The 17,496-nt window shown below is 41.8% G+C and overlaps 2 protein-coding genes across 2 annotated transcripts; both read right to left on the reverse strand.

Moving 5' to 3' along the window:
• Positions 1 to 488: 488 nt before the first annotated feature.
• On the reverse strand, positions 489 to 1,415 carry LOC149020321 (antimicrobial ginkbilobin-2-like protein). The gene has a single exon (XM_089146826.1). The coding sequence runs from the start codon at positions 1,413 to 1,415 to the stop codon at positions 489 to 491; it is 927 nt and encodes a 308-aa protein (XP_089002952.1).
• Positions 1,416 to 2,154: 739 nt separating this feature from the next.
• Positions 2,155 to 16,341, reverse strand: LOC149020322 (thyroid adenoma-associated-like protein). Its single transcript, XM_089148427.1, has 5 exons — positions 16,019 to 16,341; positions 12,538 to 15,936; positions 11,896 to 12,164; positions 6,746 to 7,348; positions 2,155 to 5,380 (listed from the first exon to the last, which is right to left on the reverse strand). Exons 2-5 carry the CDS (start codon positions 15,904 to 15,906, stop codon positions 2,944 to 2,946), a joined length of 6,678 nt encoding a protein of 2,225 aa, XP_089004553.1. The 5' UTR covers positions 15,907 to 15,936; positions 16,019 to 16,341; the 3' UTR covers positions 2,155 to 2,943.
• Between the last annotated feature and the right edge of the window lie 1,155 nt (positions 16,342 to 17,496).

The following is a 17,496-nucleotide window of genomic DNA, read 5'->3' on the forward strand; positions in this document are numbered from 1 at the left end:
CATAATTTTTCTTTTCTTTTTGAAAAAAAGGTTTACAAGAGTTAGTTTACGTGCACTTCAACTACATTCTCAAGGGTGACATTTATATATAAGTTAAATGTAAAGATTAAATCTTAATGCCACACTAAAATCAAAATGGCAGAGTTGGTCTAAAGCAAGAATTTTAGGTACTAGTCCGAAAGGGCATGGAGTTGAATCCCGTTCTGGACAATATATCTTTTTTGTCCAAAAGATAAAAGCTTAAACATACAGGGGAGCTTCAGACAGAACTATATCCTCTTATTTATAAAATGATGAAGCATCAGGACACAATGGAATGGGCTTTGGTCATGAATCCGGATCACCCTTCAAATATGAGTTCCACTCCTACTGCGTGATGATGAAACATCAAAGAGCATTATGTGCTCCCCGATACGAAGGTGATCCAGACTCTTGGGGGTCATATACTCATATTCATTTCACAGCATGGTGCAATTGTGGCCACAAGCTCAGGCAACCTCTGCTACCTTCGCAGTATTAACAATCCTTCTTTTCAGTAGCCAAGCTCCAATTATAATCCCCGTAAAAAGAACAACTTCAACACCCCAAGCCCCAAGTAATTTCAGACGGAGACCAGAACTACCATTATTCTCCCTCTTACTTGAACTAACAACCCTTATCTTACCTCTATCTGACCCATTAGTACTGCTACCAGTCATGGAACGTGAGAAGAACTGATAAACTTCAAACCGAACCATACAACACCCAGCAAAAACTACTCCTCCCACCCTACTTCCACAACATTCACGAAGTTTCTTTATCCCTTCACTCACACATATTTCACAATCTCTTAGAGACACTGATCGAACACATTCTGCAACTGCATAAATTCTACTATCGTTTCTTCCATAAACAATCTGCCCACTAGAAAAACCAAAGTGTGAAGCCACAGTGATTGCAGATCTTAGCCGTAAAAGCAGATTTTCAAAAGCAACTTCGAATTGACCCATGTCGGTGACGTTACCCGGGTTGTTGGATGCAGATGAGAAAACTTGGGCTGCCTTTGAGAATTTGGAGTCGTTATAATACTGGAAGTAGCAACCGTTGAACCAAGCACTGACAAATTCTGGGTTGGGGCACAATGTAGAGATGGTGTCTTTGGCAACTCGAGCACAGAAGGCACAGGCAGTGAGGGAGAGATCCAGCCGGCATTGCATGAGCCCATCAAAACGATCTGGAATAGCTCCGATTTTGAAAGTCACCAGCCGGGTTTCATTTATGGAGGGGATGAGATCATTAAGGAAGGACATAATGGATTTATTGGATGTGGCGATCTGTGCATGTTGCGAGGAGCAATTGAGGGCTAGAAGGGAAGGCATCGGTGAGGTTGATGTTGAGTAGCCAAAGAGGAGGAACACAAGTATAATGGAAGCCATGAAGTTAGCTCAAGGAGAGATGGAAAAGAAGCCGTCCCTCATAAAGGGAAAAGCACCAGAACAGGACAAATCCAACTTGGTGGGGTTCTCATTTCCAAAGCCCATTCGGTTATTAATTGGTTTAACACTTTACCATACAACCCCCAAAGTGATCACGCGTCTCTCGCCCTCTCCCCAGTTGCCCATGCAGAAAAGATTCCTGATCGGCACGAATCATGAAGAGAACTAACCATGGACCGAGTCAACTTACTGATCGACAATCATGCATCCAGATCACCTCCCCTTAGAGATCACATAGTGTTCCCCAGCCACTTTTCTATCACACATTTGGTATGGGGCTCAAGTGAGACTTACCAAAGACTCATCTCTGAATTATTTTACTAGTACTCAGCTGTAAGCCTCCACTCCAAGTCTGTAGTGAAGAAGTATCTCAGGAACAATATGTGCTCATGCAACAGAAAGGTGATCCAGACTCTACATTAGTGCTTTCAAAGTAAATGCCAAGTTGTGAATCGGCTCCCAAGAAAATTAAACTTTGTAGATGTAAGTGCCCCTTGGAGAGGAACATGCAGTGTAAGTTTTAGTCCCCTTAATTTAGCTCGACAGGGCAATCTTAAAACATGTCAACCACGGCAACGTCTTGCGCAAATCGCCAAACAAATTGCCCAATGTACTGCAGTGACTGATTTGAATCGTTAAACTGACGAAAAATCTCCCTCTGCGATTAAACATCGTGTCTTCACTACAAAACGTCTCTGCAAAACAGAAAAAGCTTGCATCGTCCTGAAAGGTACTGTACAGCAAAGCCAAAGAGGTGAATCAGAGAGACCCAGTACATTAAGAGTTTCGGGAGAACTCCAACAAACGACTTCAGAAACATTAACTTGGGAAAAAAGTCTGATCAATCAATTCCCTCTCCAGTTGACACTTGACAAAGCCCACAAAGATATGGAGCAATTATTATTCCTCCCAGGATGCTAAGAGCTGGATTCTAATGAACGCTCAGTTTCTTGACAAGCAACGCTAGGACCCCAGGATCGACCATCACTGTATGCCATTGAGCAAACTCCTATTCCATGTGCCCAAATCAAATTTGGGGGTCAGCCAGCCTCTATATGTATTACCTGGCAGTTCTTGTGAAGAAATTGTGATTCATACCCCTCAAATACGTCTTCCACAACTTTAAAGCTTTATTCTGTCAAAGAGAAGGGAAAATCAAAACTGTAATCCTGGCAGGGTTAAGGTGTCGAGCAAAAGAAGACAATTTCCACTCCTAGATGTGGAAAAGACCATGAAGTATGCCAATGTAGCCTATGAAACGATTACCAAACTCCTCAGATTCGCTTTTCTTTCAGCAGCACATTTTCCTTCAAGGGATTCTCAAGAAGCAAAACCCTAGTTATGAGGCAACAAAGAGCTGTATGCTTTTGAAACACGAAAGAGAAAACGTTTAGGAATAATCTTTTAAAATAACTACTCTATTCTACCATCTTGAAATGGTTAATCTTAACTATTTATAAATTACACTTCACCTGAGAAGAAAATATGGATCAAAACCTTCCCAGGTGAAGAAATCACCTCTGGTTTCACCACTGAAAGGGTCAACAACCCCAAGCTTTCTCTCATGCAATTGAATCACCAATGAATACAAATTAGAAATCAATGGGTTCCCAAGAAAAGGTCTGATAGTTTTTCCAAGTTCAATGAGGTCAGCGGGTAGAGGCACACCAATCTCAAATTCTCCATTGAAGAGGCATTTTGAGAGGGCATAAAGACCAAGCAAATTTGCATATAATGCAATAAATGTGTCCTTGTGGTTACCCATGCCGCCAATCCAATCAACACCATCATGAAGCCCCACATAATCACCAGAAAAAGATATCAGTTGGTGATAAAACCCAAGCCTCCTTTCTTGCAAGAAAATCATGACCTCATTCCTGTTGACCATGTTGACTGCCCAAGACTTGGAAACTGGAAGCTTCTCCAAATGAGAACAGCAAATTTGGCAAATTAGTAACTTCTCTTCATGGTGATTATCAATTTCTTTGTCAAAAACCCGCCTAACCAGATCTCCTCTGGTTGGGGTCCAACTTGCAGTGTCCAGAACCCAGTTCAAAAGAAAATTGAAGTACACAATCCAGTGACCAAAGATAGAAGACAAAAACTCAAAGGTTGCTTCAATCACTTTTTCCACCTGGGTGGGAACAACCCCGTTCTGCTGGCTTCTTGATGCATTGAAAGTGAAACACCTTTGGACATCTTCAGCAAGACTCTGCCTAAGCCCAATATCTTCATCCTCCAACAACCTGATACATGTGAACCATAAATCTAGTATTCCATAAGCATAAGTGTCAGCAGCTTCTGATTGATCAATATGAGTGAACTTTTCTGCTGAAGGGATTTGGTGGATGTTAGAGATAAACAAACTGACACACTCAGCTTCCCCCAGCAACCCAGATGCGATTATGGATTCTGCAGCTGCCTTACGCATGTTGACTGGCTCAGATGAGGAACTGTGTTTCTTAATTAGGTTAATAAAATAACTGATGCACCCAAGGATCTGGGCGCATTTTTCTGGCTGGTGAAGCAGGCTGGAATCACTGGTTTTTTCTAAATCAAAAGGAGAGAAGCTTTTGAATAAACAAGAGAACTGCTTTATGCATATCCCCATGCAGCACAGTACTGTTTCACGAGTCTTCAAATGTCTCGTACGCTTGTTCAAGGATAATAAATTATTCCAAAATTCAAATACTGTGTCATAATCCATCAGACCAACAAAGACTGTTCCCGTGCACTGCTCACCTGATTTTTGAAACTGCAGCATGTTCCAAGAGAAAAGAATCCTCAGAATATAATTTGTACATCTAGGGTTTTCCTCAACTGCTAAAATCTGCATCAAGGATGGTTGCAAGCAAGTCTTCGACCAGTGATGAACAACATTAGCATCCCTGTCAGATAGGCCATTGGTTACAACAAATCCCGTTGCCTTAAGGAACTTCAGAAGCCACTTCAGAGTCGCAAGTCGAACTTCGTAAGATGCATCAGATAAAGAAAGTGTGAGTCTTTCCTGAAGTACAGTAACGACATTCTCAATTTCAGGTGATCGGGATGAATCTAACACAACTGAATAACATCTCTGAGGCTTCATATGAAGATCTTCGCCTGCATCTGTAGATGCTTGAAAAATGCAATTGAAATAGGAGATGGTAGCCTGCCTGCGGAGTTCTATTTTAGTTGGATCATAAAATGGGGTTCCACAAGGAACCTCTGCATCTAAACATTGCAAAGATGATTCAATGAGATGGCTACGGATAGAACCATACTGTTCACTCCTGCATGTCATTGCAACACTGAGCATGTGGTCCAGGACTTGTAAGAGTGAGCAGTTGAGAACAGGACAAGGACACAGTCTGGGATTGCCAATCCATGAACATGTCCTGAGCACCTGTATCAAGTCACCAAGTATCCGATCTTTCTTAGAGGCATCAGACAAGTTCCTCAAGTTGTTGTCCAACAGAGCACTTAACTGCAATAGCATGCCATGAATGGAATTAAATGAAGCCACGTGGATCCCATTGAATTCATCTACTGAGCTAGTTGAAATGGAGCTACTAGTCATCTGGCATGTGCGAGGCAACTCATTGGCAATATTGAGCAGAACATTTGGCAGTTTCTCATTAGATACCAAGCCGGTTAAAGCTCTTGATGCAAGAACACGAACTCGGAGATTGCTTTGAGTTGAGCATCTTCTGATGAATGGCATGAACAGAAACGGATCCAGACCATCTTCATCTTCACTACTGAGAGGTGAGGGTTTAAGTCTGGCTAAAAGAATAAGCATGGGACACAAGCTCGGATGCACAACTTTTGCAATGTTTGAACCTGAATGTTTAGAGGATCTATTCCCAAGAAATTCAGTTGCAATCTTCAATTCATTGAACAGAAAAGGATGCAATAATGGATACCTACAACCATGAAAAATTCTATTAATTTACTCCTCACGGGAAAATTAATGAAATCTTGAATGGAAAACCACCGCAGCATAATACCTAGAAAAGAAATCGCATCAGATTTGGTTGTTTGAATAAATATACGTCAAAGAATAAAATCAAGGAAGTAAAATGATGCTGCTGCTAATGCATAAACAGCACAACACACAATATATCCCTGAATACATGCATCAGCAGTCAACATACAATCATTCTCCAGAGATGACAATACTGAAACAGAAAAACTTAGGCCTTGACCCAGATCACATATTACCATAATTAACAAATGAATATTACTTCGAAAAAAATGTAATCCACATTAAAAAGGAAAACAACAGTGTTTGACACAAGATACTATTTATTAAAGGAGATCAACTCAGCAAAACCAACATATAACATATTGAAATAACATCATGGTTACATGTTTGGGTCAAATGGACATGATACTAAATACAAACAACCCTATCAAAGTATTAAATGATAAATCATATTCATTTCCATTTGGTTGAAAACCAAAGAGAAAAATGTAGATAATTTTCTGCAGTAATACCACTACCACAGAAGGGAAAATAGTAAGTAGGGAGGTTAGAATCCTCTCATTTTTGGTAAAAGGATGGTGAAGTCCTGGTTTAAAAAAATTTAAAGGAAAAATTCAATAAGACTAGACTATGATTGATTACATACAACTGACCAGGAAATCCAAAACAGTGCTGATGAATATGAAGTTTGCACATCACAGAAAGATCTCATTACACAGTTTTGAGATTATAATAAGAAAATGCTTTTAGCCTGCGAACAGGGGTAAGGCCATATAAACTTGACCTTCCCCAGACCCTGCCAAAAATGGGAGCCTTCTGTACTGGGTACAAGCCTTTATGGTTTGTTCAGAAATACCTATGACATCTAAGTCAGATGCGAGAACCATGAACAGCAACAAAAGACAAGGGTATGGCATTTCCAAAGATGAATCATTTCTTATGAAAGTAGTTAGGAAAGTAAATCATCACAAGATAAGAAAACACTAAGAGATCTTAGATAACCATAGAAGAGAACACCGTCAGATTATTTCAATGGCATACACACCTGAAAGGGTCATTTTCCAAATATCTTAGGCATAAAAATATCAACAGAATATGCAGGCGTAAAACGTATGCATTACCTTTCAAGAAGTCACATGGTTTGATTTTTTTTTTTTATTATTCTTTTTTTCCAACTGGATGATTAAAATGAGATTTCCTCAAAGAAAGTTAATGCAACAAATTAGAATAGGGTAATGATCCCCAACTCCCCTGCGGAGGGGGAGAGGGGCCAAAAAGGGAGAAATTGGATAACGAACAATACCTATGAAAAAATTCAAGTCCAGTTAATGCACGTCTTGAAGATTCACGTTTGTGCACATTGAGGAACCCAATCATACGACGAACCAAGGCAGTATATGCAAGACAAGCACTATTCCTAACCTCCCAATATTGAGAAGAGAATGAACATATTGAAACAATCAAGGCCTCCGCACAAAAACCAGACACATCAGCTGCTAGATTAGTGTCATTAAAAGAAGCCCTGAGGACATTGAATGCATGTACAGTGGGAATCACACCCTCATCTCGGATTTTTGAGTTCTTTTCACTCACATCTGCCAATGTTGGTGGAGCACAAAAAGATGCCCCGTCAAGCTCTACAAAGTCTACTTGCAAATCATTGTACTGATTTAGGTCACTATTGGTTTTTCTAGAATTGGTTAAAGACATGTTGGCAACATCTATTAGCCACCTCAGAGCCCGAGGGAGGAGTTTCTTTGGAGTTCCTTCTGGTTCTGACAGAAAAAGAGCAATGAATGCAGCGGGAATCCCAGCACTTCTCCTCAACAAATCATCCACAGTTTGCCCCTTGGCCACAGTTCTTTCCATCAGTTGTTCCATCCAAGACTCAGTCATTTTACAAAGCCTGTGAAGGCAAATCAACAGACAGTATTAACATATAAAATCTATAACGTGAACAGATGATTCCATGAATTATGCACAACTTTATGGCTAGTAACAGAATATGCAAAGTTATGAGTATGGTTAGTCATTATTCAAAACCAACTTATAAAAATGGAAATAAGATAGATGAAACCTAAATGAAAAACAAGAAGACCTAATCCAACTTCATGGGGTAGCATTTGAAATATAGATAACATCCATAATGTTGGTACAAAATTGATATAATGTAAAGATGACGTAAAGGATATATGTGTTCAATCAACTGGGTCAACAAATTCAACTGCTTCTAGAAATAATAAAAATAATAATGAATTAGCATGTCTTTTTTTCTATTTTTTTTTTTTTTTTTTTTTTTTTTTTTTTTTAAATCAAACGAATTAGCATGTCAGGAAGACAGAAAGCAAAATTTTAAATATTTTCTGACCCTGAGGGACATGGAAGTTCGTAGCTGAAGGGAAAACCATAAAGAAGATACAGAATTCCTGGAAAGAAAACTAATAATCTAAACATTTGTAGATTGAAGTCATGGGTTCATCATGCCATTCTATCAACTATGGTCCTCGTATTAGCAACAAATTTGGCTCTAATACCAAATATTGCAAACCTGAGAACAAATCTGCATGGGCCGGACTCTAACCCTCCCGGATAAGGAGGAGAAGTCTCCTACTCTCTAATCTCCCTCCCCCCTCTCTCCCCTCTGCCACCCTTCTCCCCCATCCAAAAATTCCTAGACCAACCCCTCCACTCGGCCAACCCTCCCCGATGAGACCGCGCCATCGCCCAAAAGCCAACAAGGCCCCGGCCCGAGGCCGATGGGTTCTCCAGCTACTGGGATTTTATGAGACCGACCTTATCAGCAAGAGCTTCTTCTTTAACCCGCTCAACTCCCACCACAACAACACCCCGCCTATCCCCAAGAAGCCCGGGCCTCTCTCCCGACGCCCAGCGCCGCAACTCATCTACAAATCACTCCAAAACGGCCAACGCTTAAATGGTATCCCCTCTCTGCAGCCCCAACGCGGCACATCGCCGGCGGAGCACCGAAATACCCTGTGCGAAAGTCCGAGGTTTGATAGAGCAACCACCCGGCGCCCAGAAGGGATCTTCATAAAGCCTGAAGAGGGGATTACGGAGTTCCTCGGCGATGGGCCCTCCCGCCATCCATGGGTGAGACCGCATCTCCACTCCCACTCGCACACCAAGGTTCCCCGGCTCTCTCCCACGAGGAGCAAGGATGTCCCCCCATCTATTCACTAGCACCGGAAGTGCATCCCGGCTCATCAACCAAAACGGATCAGAGCCATTCCCCATCCCAAAGGCTCAAGCCACCCACCGCGATGACCAGATCTCCAGGGGACCACCCCCACCTCATCCTGAAACCCCCCAGAAGCCCCGGCCTAAAGCAAGAGAAATCCACCACCCGGGCCTGACAGGGGCGGCCGGGCGGCCCCGGACCATCTGGCCCCTCATCCCAGAGGCCACGCACCAGCCCCAGCGAAAAGAAAGAAGCCCAACCGGAAGAGAAGCCCCCGGGAGAAGGGCACAAGGCCCAACCCACTCGGGGGACCCCCAAACACACCACCTCGAGTCCGGCCGGAAAGGGGAACCCCCCCACCAAGGGAAAGCCAGGTCCCAAACGAGGGGGCCGGAGCGACGAGACAGAAAGGCAGCCCAGAAACCAAGGAAGGCGCGACAGACAGGGCGGAGCCACTCCCAAGCGACCAAGGAGACCCCAACCCGAGGAGGAACGACGGAGGGCCGCACCGAGTGCGGCACCACCCAGATCCGCACCGAGGGAGCTCATCCGGCCGAAGAAACACGACCCAAAAGCCCCCACACTCCGGGGCACCCCCCCCACCCAGCCACGGGAGCCCCCCACCCACCCCCTCCCCGAGACGAGGGCGACCCAACCCCACCACGGAAAGAGAACCCCCACCGGTCCCCCGGGAAAGGCACACCCCGCCAGCCCACCCGGAGAACCAGCCGCCGCCACCCAAACCTCAAGGCACACCCCGCCAACCAAACCGACGCGGAATAGGAGGAAAACCACCAGGCCCCGCCCGGGACGGCGATCCAGGCCAGATGGAGGTGCACGGAATGGAACTAGATCGAGAACGGGACCGCGGACGAAGCGGGCAAACCAGGGGGAGCGAAAGGAGAGGCCCAAAAAGAGAGAAAGAGGAGACAAAAGAAAAGGAAGAGGAGGAACAGGAGTCCCCCCCTATGTAGATTTCCTCCCCCTCCCCCTATGAATTCTCCAAGAAATAGGCTATTTGTTAGTTTTGGAGTTCTACCTCTACTTTTTGCCCATTTTCATTGTTTCTTTCGTCTTTCTTTGGCTTTTGGTAATTTAATTATTTATTCATCCAAAAAAAATCTGCTATGGTGGGCTCTAACAAAGGGAGAATTAAAAACTAGGAAGAAGAGCAAGAGGAAATCATATAATAGGAAGGTGAAGGGGAAAAAAGATGCTCACACTCTCACAACAGCCACACAAGCGCTCAAAAACATAACTCAATCCATTCTATTCAATCTGTGTCTATGAAGGGGGATTACATAATATATAGTTAAGAACACAATTAAAATGTAATGAAGAATCTAAGTAGCTTTTTAATCCAGCAGTAGGCTGGGGTTCAGACTCAGATCAAAGACTGAAGTTTGAAAGAGATAAAACCATAACAAAAGTTGGATATTCTAGTGCCAAAGACAACAGTTCAGAACATAGTGCTGTAATATTAATATAGAACCTACAGCAGACACTAAAACAGATAAAAACATCAGATAAATTGGGAATATTGAAGTGCAAAATCAATTCAACCTCAATTTTGAACGAGTGGTGCTGAAGTATTGCCATATTGCTGGATCAGTTTGAATTTTAAAAGAGGGAAAAAAGAAAAAAAGAAAAGAAAAGAAACAGAAAAGAATAGATCAAGGACTTATCACCATAAGCAAATGAAGGCGGTTTCACCACCCAATAGAGAAATAACTATTGGTTCACTACAACTTCTTACAAAGCCATTTTTTTCAATCTCCAAACCCATAGACGGCATCTCCTTTTATTGGACTTTTAAAAATAATGGAACTCTCTACATGACAATGGAAGCTTCCTATATGTCATTAGAATAAGAAAAATTACTTTCTAAAAAGAGAAACTGAAAAACTGTCTAACTAATACCTTCTTAGAAAGAAAACTACCAAAAAATATATAAAAAAAGAAGCTTTATAATTAGAATCCAGATAAGGGCCTTGGAAATCTCTGCATCACCCAAGCTCCCACACAATGTCCATCGAAGCCCACCATAACTGTCAAAACACCTCCAAAAAACCCTCCCAAACAAAGGGGACAAACCTCCAGCAGAGCCTCTAGAGCTTGGCTAGGCAAGACAAAATATGGAAACCCCTCCAGATATTGCCAGTTAATGGCTATTTTGGGGGAAGAATAAGCTGAAGCAATTGACTTAATAATAACTTATATAAGGCAACAAACATATGCCTGCTTAGGACTCAATTCGGTGACTTATAGTGCATCAGCCCCACTACTAATACTAAATACCTAATTAGAATACTGAATTCATGCAACCTGAATAGACATAAAGTTTGGACTTCAGTAATTGAGCATATTACAAATAAAAAAACACTGATGATGGAACCCATAAGGAAATACTATCAAGTAAAGCCCAGAATAAAATATTAGATAACCAGCAGTGATGGTGAATTGGTGATCATGCTCCTAGAAAGCTGTTTAGGTCATCGGTGCATATTGAGGCCCAGGTCAGAGAAACTAATTAAAACTAAACTTGCATACTGGTATGGTCAAGAATTAATTATTAGGTAAAGCAATCATGGAGCTATTCATGGACATTAAAGTGGAAGGTGCCTTAGCTGTAGTTTTGAAGAATTAAGAACAACAAAGATTGTTCATGGCATTCTGCCAAATACAACTGATGCTCCTATCGGTTCTTTAAATTCCATAGGTGGTGTAGCACCAAGATCAATGCGGAGATTTCTCACAGTATCAAAATCATTAGACATCTTGCTCCAACAAAATTTCCTCCAATTCCATTGGAGGCAAAAACCAGTTAACAAGAGTATGAAATAGAGTAACTTGCAAAGCATGGGGAGGCCATGGTGAGAATTTCTTCAGGCCTAGTATTCCTTTCTGATTATGTAGCATCAATTGTACAGTTGCTGTCTCCTGTTTCAATTTTTGTATAGCATCATGTAGTCATATGGGTTTCCCTATGCACACCAGTAGTTGCAGTCTCCTGTTTCAATTTCTGTATTTCATCATGTATTCACATGGTTTTTCCCAATGCACCTCACTTTGCTTCTCACTCTGGCTATTCTTCCATACTAAAATCAGTTCATAAAAGGAGGGGAAGAAGGGAATATGACAATACATGAAATCAGACACATGTTGGAGTCTTAAATAACTTTAGAGCATCCATCAAAGAAATAATATATCTATTAAAGATGTGCTGAAACCAAAAGGCGTGAATGGAAATATACCGTGGATCATTTGAACAAAGTAGACGATTGCAAAGAGCTGTAAATCCAGCACGTGTCTTATCAATAGCACCATTATGCTTCATTTTCAGGAGGATTTCCAAGAAATGATTCCCTATTTTCTCAAGTTGTGCAATGTCAAGCACTGCATCAGATGTAACTGGTGATGTGTCAATAGCTTCACAGACAGGTTCCCCAAGTTTGGTTGAATCTGAAAAGGCACAACTTGGCAAAGGTACTTTCCTTGTGATGGTTCCCAGGAGAAGACTCACCTGAAAAAAAAACACCATTTCTTTATTAACATTTTTATTGGTTAAATAAAATAACAAAAAAAAAAAAGCATGAAGTTATCTGCGCATGCACGATATGTTCTATGTTTTTTTTTCCTTCTGATTTTCTTCTTTCTCTAATTTAACTGAAATTTAAGTATAATTGTAAGTTATAAACTCTGAAATCAAAAATCTAGTCATCGATTTTCTCAATGGATCTCATCTACCTCCCAGCAATGCATACAAGTAAATGTAAGCAAAAAAAAGAAATAAATAACGACAAAATGAAGTTTGTCATTGTCATACTTAAACAGAGTAATACAGGAAAGATATAGCCTACCAGTAAAAAAAATGAAAGAAAAAATAATAATAATACCTCTTTCATTGCAAGCCAAGAACCAACCATGACAACCTGTTCTGATCGTTTGTCATTGTCCACAAGCTTTGAATGATTGGCCTGAAATTCTGGGGCAGCCACAGCTATATCCATTTCAACAGGTGCATCAGAAAGAAAAGACTCATCAACAACATCATCCAAGTCTTCAGGAAGACACCATGCATCTGCAGATACCACCCAAAGGGCCAACGAAGTAATCCGCATGATAAGCTCAAGTAGCTTATCTAGTGCCACCTTCATCTCAGAACTGCTGGACGAAACAATATTGGAATTCCAATCCAGTTCATCAAAGGTATAGCGAAGCGTAAGCAATATACCATGAACAAAGCTGTTCTTACATGCTTCAGAAAGATCCTTCTCTCCCTCTACCACAGCAACATTCAACCAATCCATCAATGATAGTATATAATCTATTACAGGGAAATTCGATTTACAAACTTCTGTATCCCCACTAATCAGTTTGTACTGTGAATAATGAGGAACAATGTTAAGTAAAGCTCCAATTGGCCAGCCAAGCTCCAAGACATACTTTCTAAATATAAGTCGTAAGGTCAAGGCACCTGCATCACTTTCTCTGACACGTGGACTGCATACCAATTTCTTAGCCCATGTAATCACTTCCTTGACTGCGTTTTGACTGGAAATGCCTGGAAGTGGAGTTGGGAAATTTAAAAGTATCCGAAAAGAACATTCCCTCAGTCTGTCCCAACTATCAACTATCGATCCAACCAACACTAGAGTTGAATCAGGTAGCATAAATCCTTCACTGTAGGGATAGACACAGGTTGCAGGAGATATAGAATTACATATACTTTGCACATTAGTTACCATAGGCCACACACCGACCATAATCAGGATTAGCTCCATGGCCATAATTTTCCTTTCATACGGCGCAGAAGGATAACAAGAGAAAAATAGAAAGCAACTCAACCACTTCATGAAATGGAAAAGATTCTGAGCTCTGTCAATTATATTTTCCTTCTGTTCCTTATCTAGGTTCACTTTATAATTTCCTGAGCACCCTAGCGGCTGCCAGCGACCTTCTTTAAACTGTTTCTCCAATGCTGTCCTAGCACGAGCAAAGAACTTTCTAAATAAACTAATCCACTTCATCTGAAAACCTGTTGAGCTACACCTCATATTCAAGGGCACCGCTTCCTTCATTAGGTTCAGTTCCAAAAGAGAAGGCAGAGTTGATGTTTTAGCGTTCAAGAAGAGAGACTCTGCAGCATCAATGCGAAGTGTTTCATCAACATGGGTCAACGCCAGTACTAGCCATTCCACAATGATTTTGACCTTTCTACCCTTGATACAAACAAATGCATAAGGGTCACAACCTTCTGTTTCCAGACCACCCTCTTTCTGGAGCACTGAAGGTCCATGGTACCAATCAATATCACCTTCTATCAGTGCAAGCAATCGAGATACCTTCAATAATGAAACCAAAGCAGCTACTTGCTGGTCAACCATTAGATCCTTGTCACCACCAGCAAGCTCAGGATGAACCATTTCAGTTTTATCTCCACTTCCAACCGAAATGAAGGCAAGCATTGTAAATATGCTATCAGCATCAACTTCTAGCAGAACAGGCAGTGCATAAGTGTTCAAGTTACAACGGAGTTTTGAAACACCAGAGACAAGTCCATAAAGAACAGGAGGTAAGCAGTGCTCTCTAAATGTCTCATACCCTCTGTCAACACCATGAGTGTTCCAGCACTCATCAAGCAAACATTCAAGGAAGCACTTAAAGAACGACGTGGCAGCACAGCACACATCATCATCCACATAAGCATGAGCTGCTTCAAACAGTAAATTTGGGCTCATTTCTAGAAGGGTTTTTGCACCTAACCTCTTGGTAAGAGAAGCTAAAGGAACATATCTTCCCTTGCAACGTGATCCCAGCTGAAGAAGATCCCCTGCAATCTTCCGTAAGAATGACTTCTGTCCCTCGTTTCCCTCTGCAGAAGGAAGTGCGGATTGAATATCTAGAAGGAGGTCGAAAATGAGATGAACTTGTTTGACTGTCTGACTCAGAGGGTCCTCCAAGTTATTCCATATAATTCTCAATATTCTACCTCCCATGTTCTCAGCAAGAGGGTCATACTGTTCAGATCGATTGACAAGTCCAGCTAGTAATGAGGTTTTTATCTGTTGGAAGCAGATCTGCATAACGGTTAAGACATGGAAATTAAAGTGGCTATCAATCGGATCTTCGCAATAACTGCATAGCTCAGACAAAATCCCATCAAACAGCATGGTCCAAATCATGCCATTCTTATTAGCATGAAAATTTGAATCCTTTAAACTATTCTTTGATAAAATAAACTGGGTATTCAGCACCGTTCGTGGAATTGCAGTAAGGATTCCCCTCAGCAAGCATAGCCTACTCAGTACTGAAAATTCTTTGATGTCAAGACACAGAAATCCTATGTAAGGTAATTCAGAATCTGGGATACTGAACTCACTCTCGTAACTAGTAATTGAACAGCTAGTCTGATGGTAAAAAAGCTTAACTAGAGACAGAGCAAGCACTTGAGGATTCACGCAAGCTTGAAGAGCAGCACAGAAACCCACACCTGCGGCCACCCAGCAATCCCTTGAAAAGGCTGGTGATTTCAATATTTTTAATATTGATCTCATTACAATCTCAAATATTGTCGAATCTTCCGGGATTAGACTATTTCGGCAACACCTGGGATCAGAAAACGTTGACGGAAAGCGCTGAAGCAAGTAATATAAACAAGACAAAGCCTCCTGACATTGCTCCATGACAATAGGCGAAGGCCGGGAGCCAACTTCAATCTCGGAAACGACAGCATTCATACCGAAAGCTACATCCAAAGCTACTAAGACGGCGCATTCCTTCACTGTGTCCAATAAAAAGTCCAACTTAGGGCAACTCATCAATGACAGCGCTACACGAGATACAGAAAATCTCTTTCCTTTCGAACCTAAAACACCATATTCATCACACAACGAACGGAGAGAACTTCCAACTAGGGACTGATAATCACGGGCTCTGTTAAGGCCAGAAAGTAGAGTTCTGTGCAAAGGCTGAGAATTCTCAAGAAACAATATCTCCAAATAAAACCGGTATACCTCTGATTTAACTATTGCTCCTCCACTAGTGCATATCAACTCTCCAAAAGACGAAGCGACTTTCTTTACGTGTTCGACTTGCGAGTAAGTCGAGTTCAGAGAGATTAATTCTCTCAGTTCAGTAAATAATCTCAAAGACGATATATCCGAAGGCAATTGATTCAGGAAGTCGATATAATACTGAGGAAAAATCACAGCGCTGTAAGTGTGACGGTGCCGGTGCTGCAAAGCTCTCCATTTTGCAGACATCCTTACTTCTCCGTGCCTAACCAACTTGCGCTAGAGTTGAGATGAACAAGACACCCTAGATTCAGCAAGCTAGATAGAATAGATGAGAGGAAACCTGAGATTGAATGTTCACCTGGTCGAAGTGATCACTCAGATCTTCTGTTGACGAGATTTCTTCTTCTGCCTTGCAACATCACTCGAGTCCAACAGTGGGACAACTTTCTCCTCTGCGGCTCTTCCTCCACTTCCAAGTAGGAAGCGAGGAAGAGAGCGGCGACGTAAATGAACACGGGATACCTTGCCGGTGACAGTTTTTCCCGTATCCAGGTTAGTTAAGACTTAAATATGTGACTTGGGGAATTAGGGTAAATGGGCAGACGGAGACACGGTTTAAGGCTGCTCGCTAGATAGAGTGGTCTGCGCGTCCAGATGCTCTGCCCTAAGTGAGTAAGTGGCCGTACCTCCATGTCCCCGCATTGCCTGGCTAATGTTCTGATGGAATTTTATTTACATGGTCACTTTTGACTACTGCCAACAATGGTGATCACGCTAGGTAATCAAAATAACTTCAACAAATGAGACAGAGGTTCCTTGTAAATATTATTTTTTATTTTTACATTTTAAGGGAGTAAAGTTTGTTAATTTACGAAATCATACCACTTAATTTACTTGACTCCCTCGTCAAGTACTCGTCTTCTGCAACACAACTATCAACCATTGATCTTAATTTGATTACCTGGCACTACGAGGATGTGGCACCAGGAGAGAGTGCTCGTAGAGCACCCTTGCCTTTGACTCTGCCAACCGTTTGCTAGCTTCAAAGTGCTAGTTGTAGCGCACTAGCTGTTCTACAACCGCAAGCTGCTAGTTGTAGCATGCTAGCGCGGCAATCACCACGGTTGGCAGCAATAAAAATCCATATGATCATAATTCCATATAAGGTTGGAGAAGAAGAAATAAGAATTACAAAAGAGGTGAAGGAACTGAGACTAGAGCTTAGATAGGACAGAGGAGGAGCATAGAGTGAGAAATTCTATCCTTGTTAATTTGATTAGGGGTGCCTTATGCTCATTTCGTATAATATTTGTGTGAATACAGTTGTGCCGGGTGATTTGGGAAAATGATTGGCAGTCGTAGATCATTCATTAACATAACAACACTTGGCAAGCCTTTATTCACTGATAATATTAGCTCAAGTATGTAGGGGTGTCCCCATTATTCTATAGCATCCAATAGCTTATGGAGTGTCCTTAGCATGCTCTATCGCAGTGCCTAAATGGCCATTTAGCATGGCTTCCCCAACTTCAGCGGGGATCATATCACCTAATATGACCACACTTGACACAATATGGACCTACACTCATGTGAATGTGAAAACGTTGGGGCACAGTCAAGTTAAAAGGTATGAGATCAAAATTTGCAGTGTGAGCGTACTTTTGGTACAATGGCTGCAGCCTCAAGAGTAAGATCAATAAAGTCTTAGGCTTTAACTTATCTTCTCTACCTTTCACATTTCTTCCCTTCAATAGGCCCATGAACCTTGGTCCTAGTGACTAGTCGGAGTAGCCTAAAGTGTGATTTTGATAGGGTAGCTTATTTTTTTATAGTCCA

The sequence above is a fragment of the Hakea prostrata genome, chromosome 3, assembly GCF_041222555.1.
Source record: "Hakea prostrata isolate BN-2017 chromosome 3, UWA_Hpros_2, whole genome shotgun sequence".
In the NCBI taxonomy this organism is placed as follows: Eukaryota; Viridiplantae; Streptophyta; class Magnoliopsida; order Proteales; family Proteaceae; genus Hakea; species Hakea prostrata.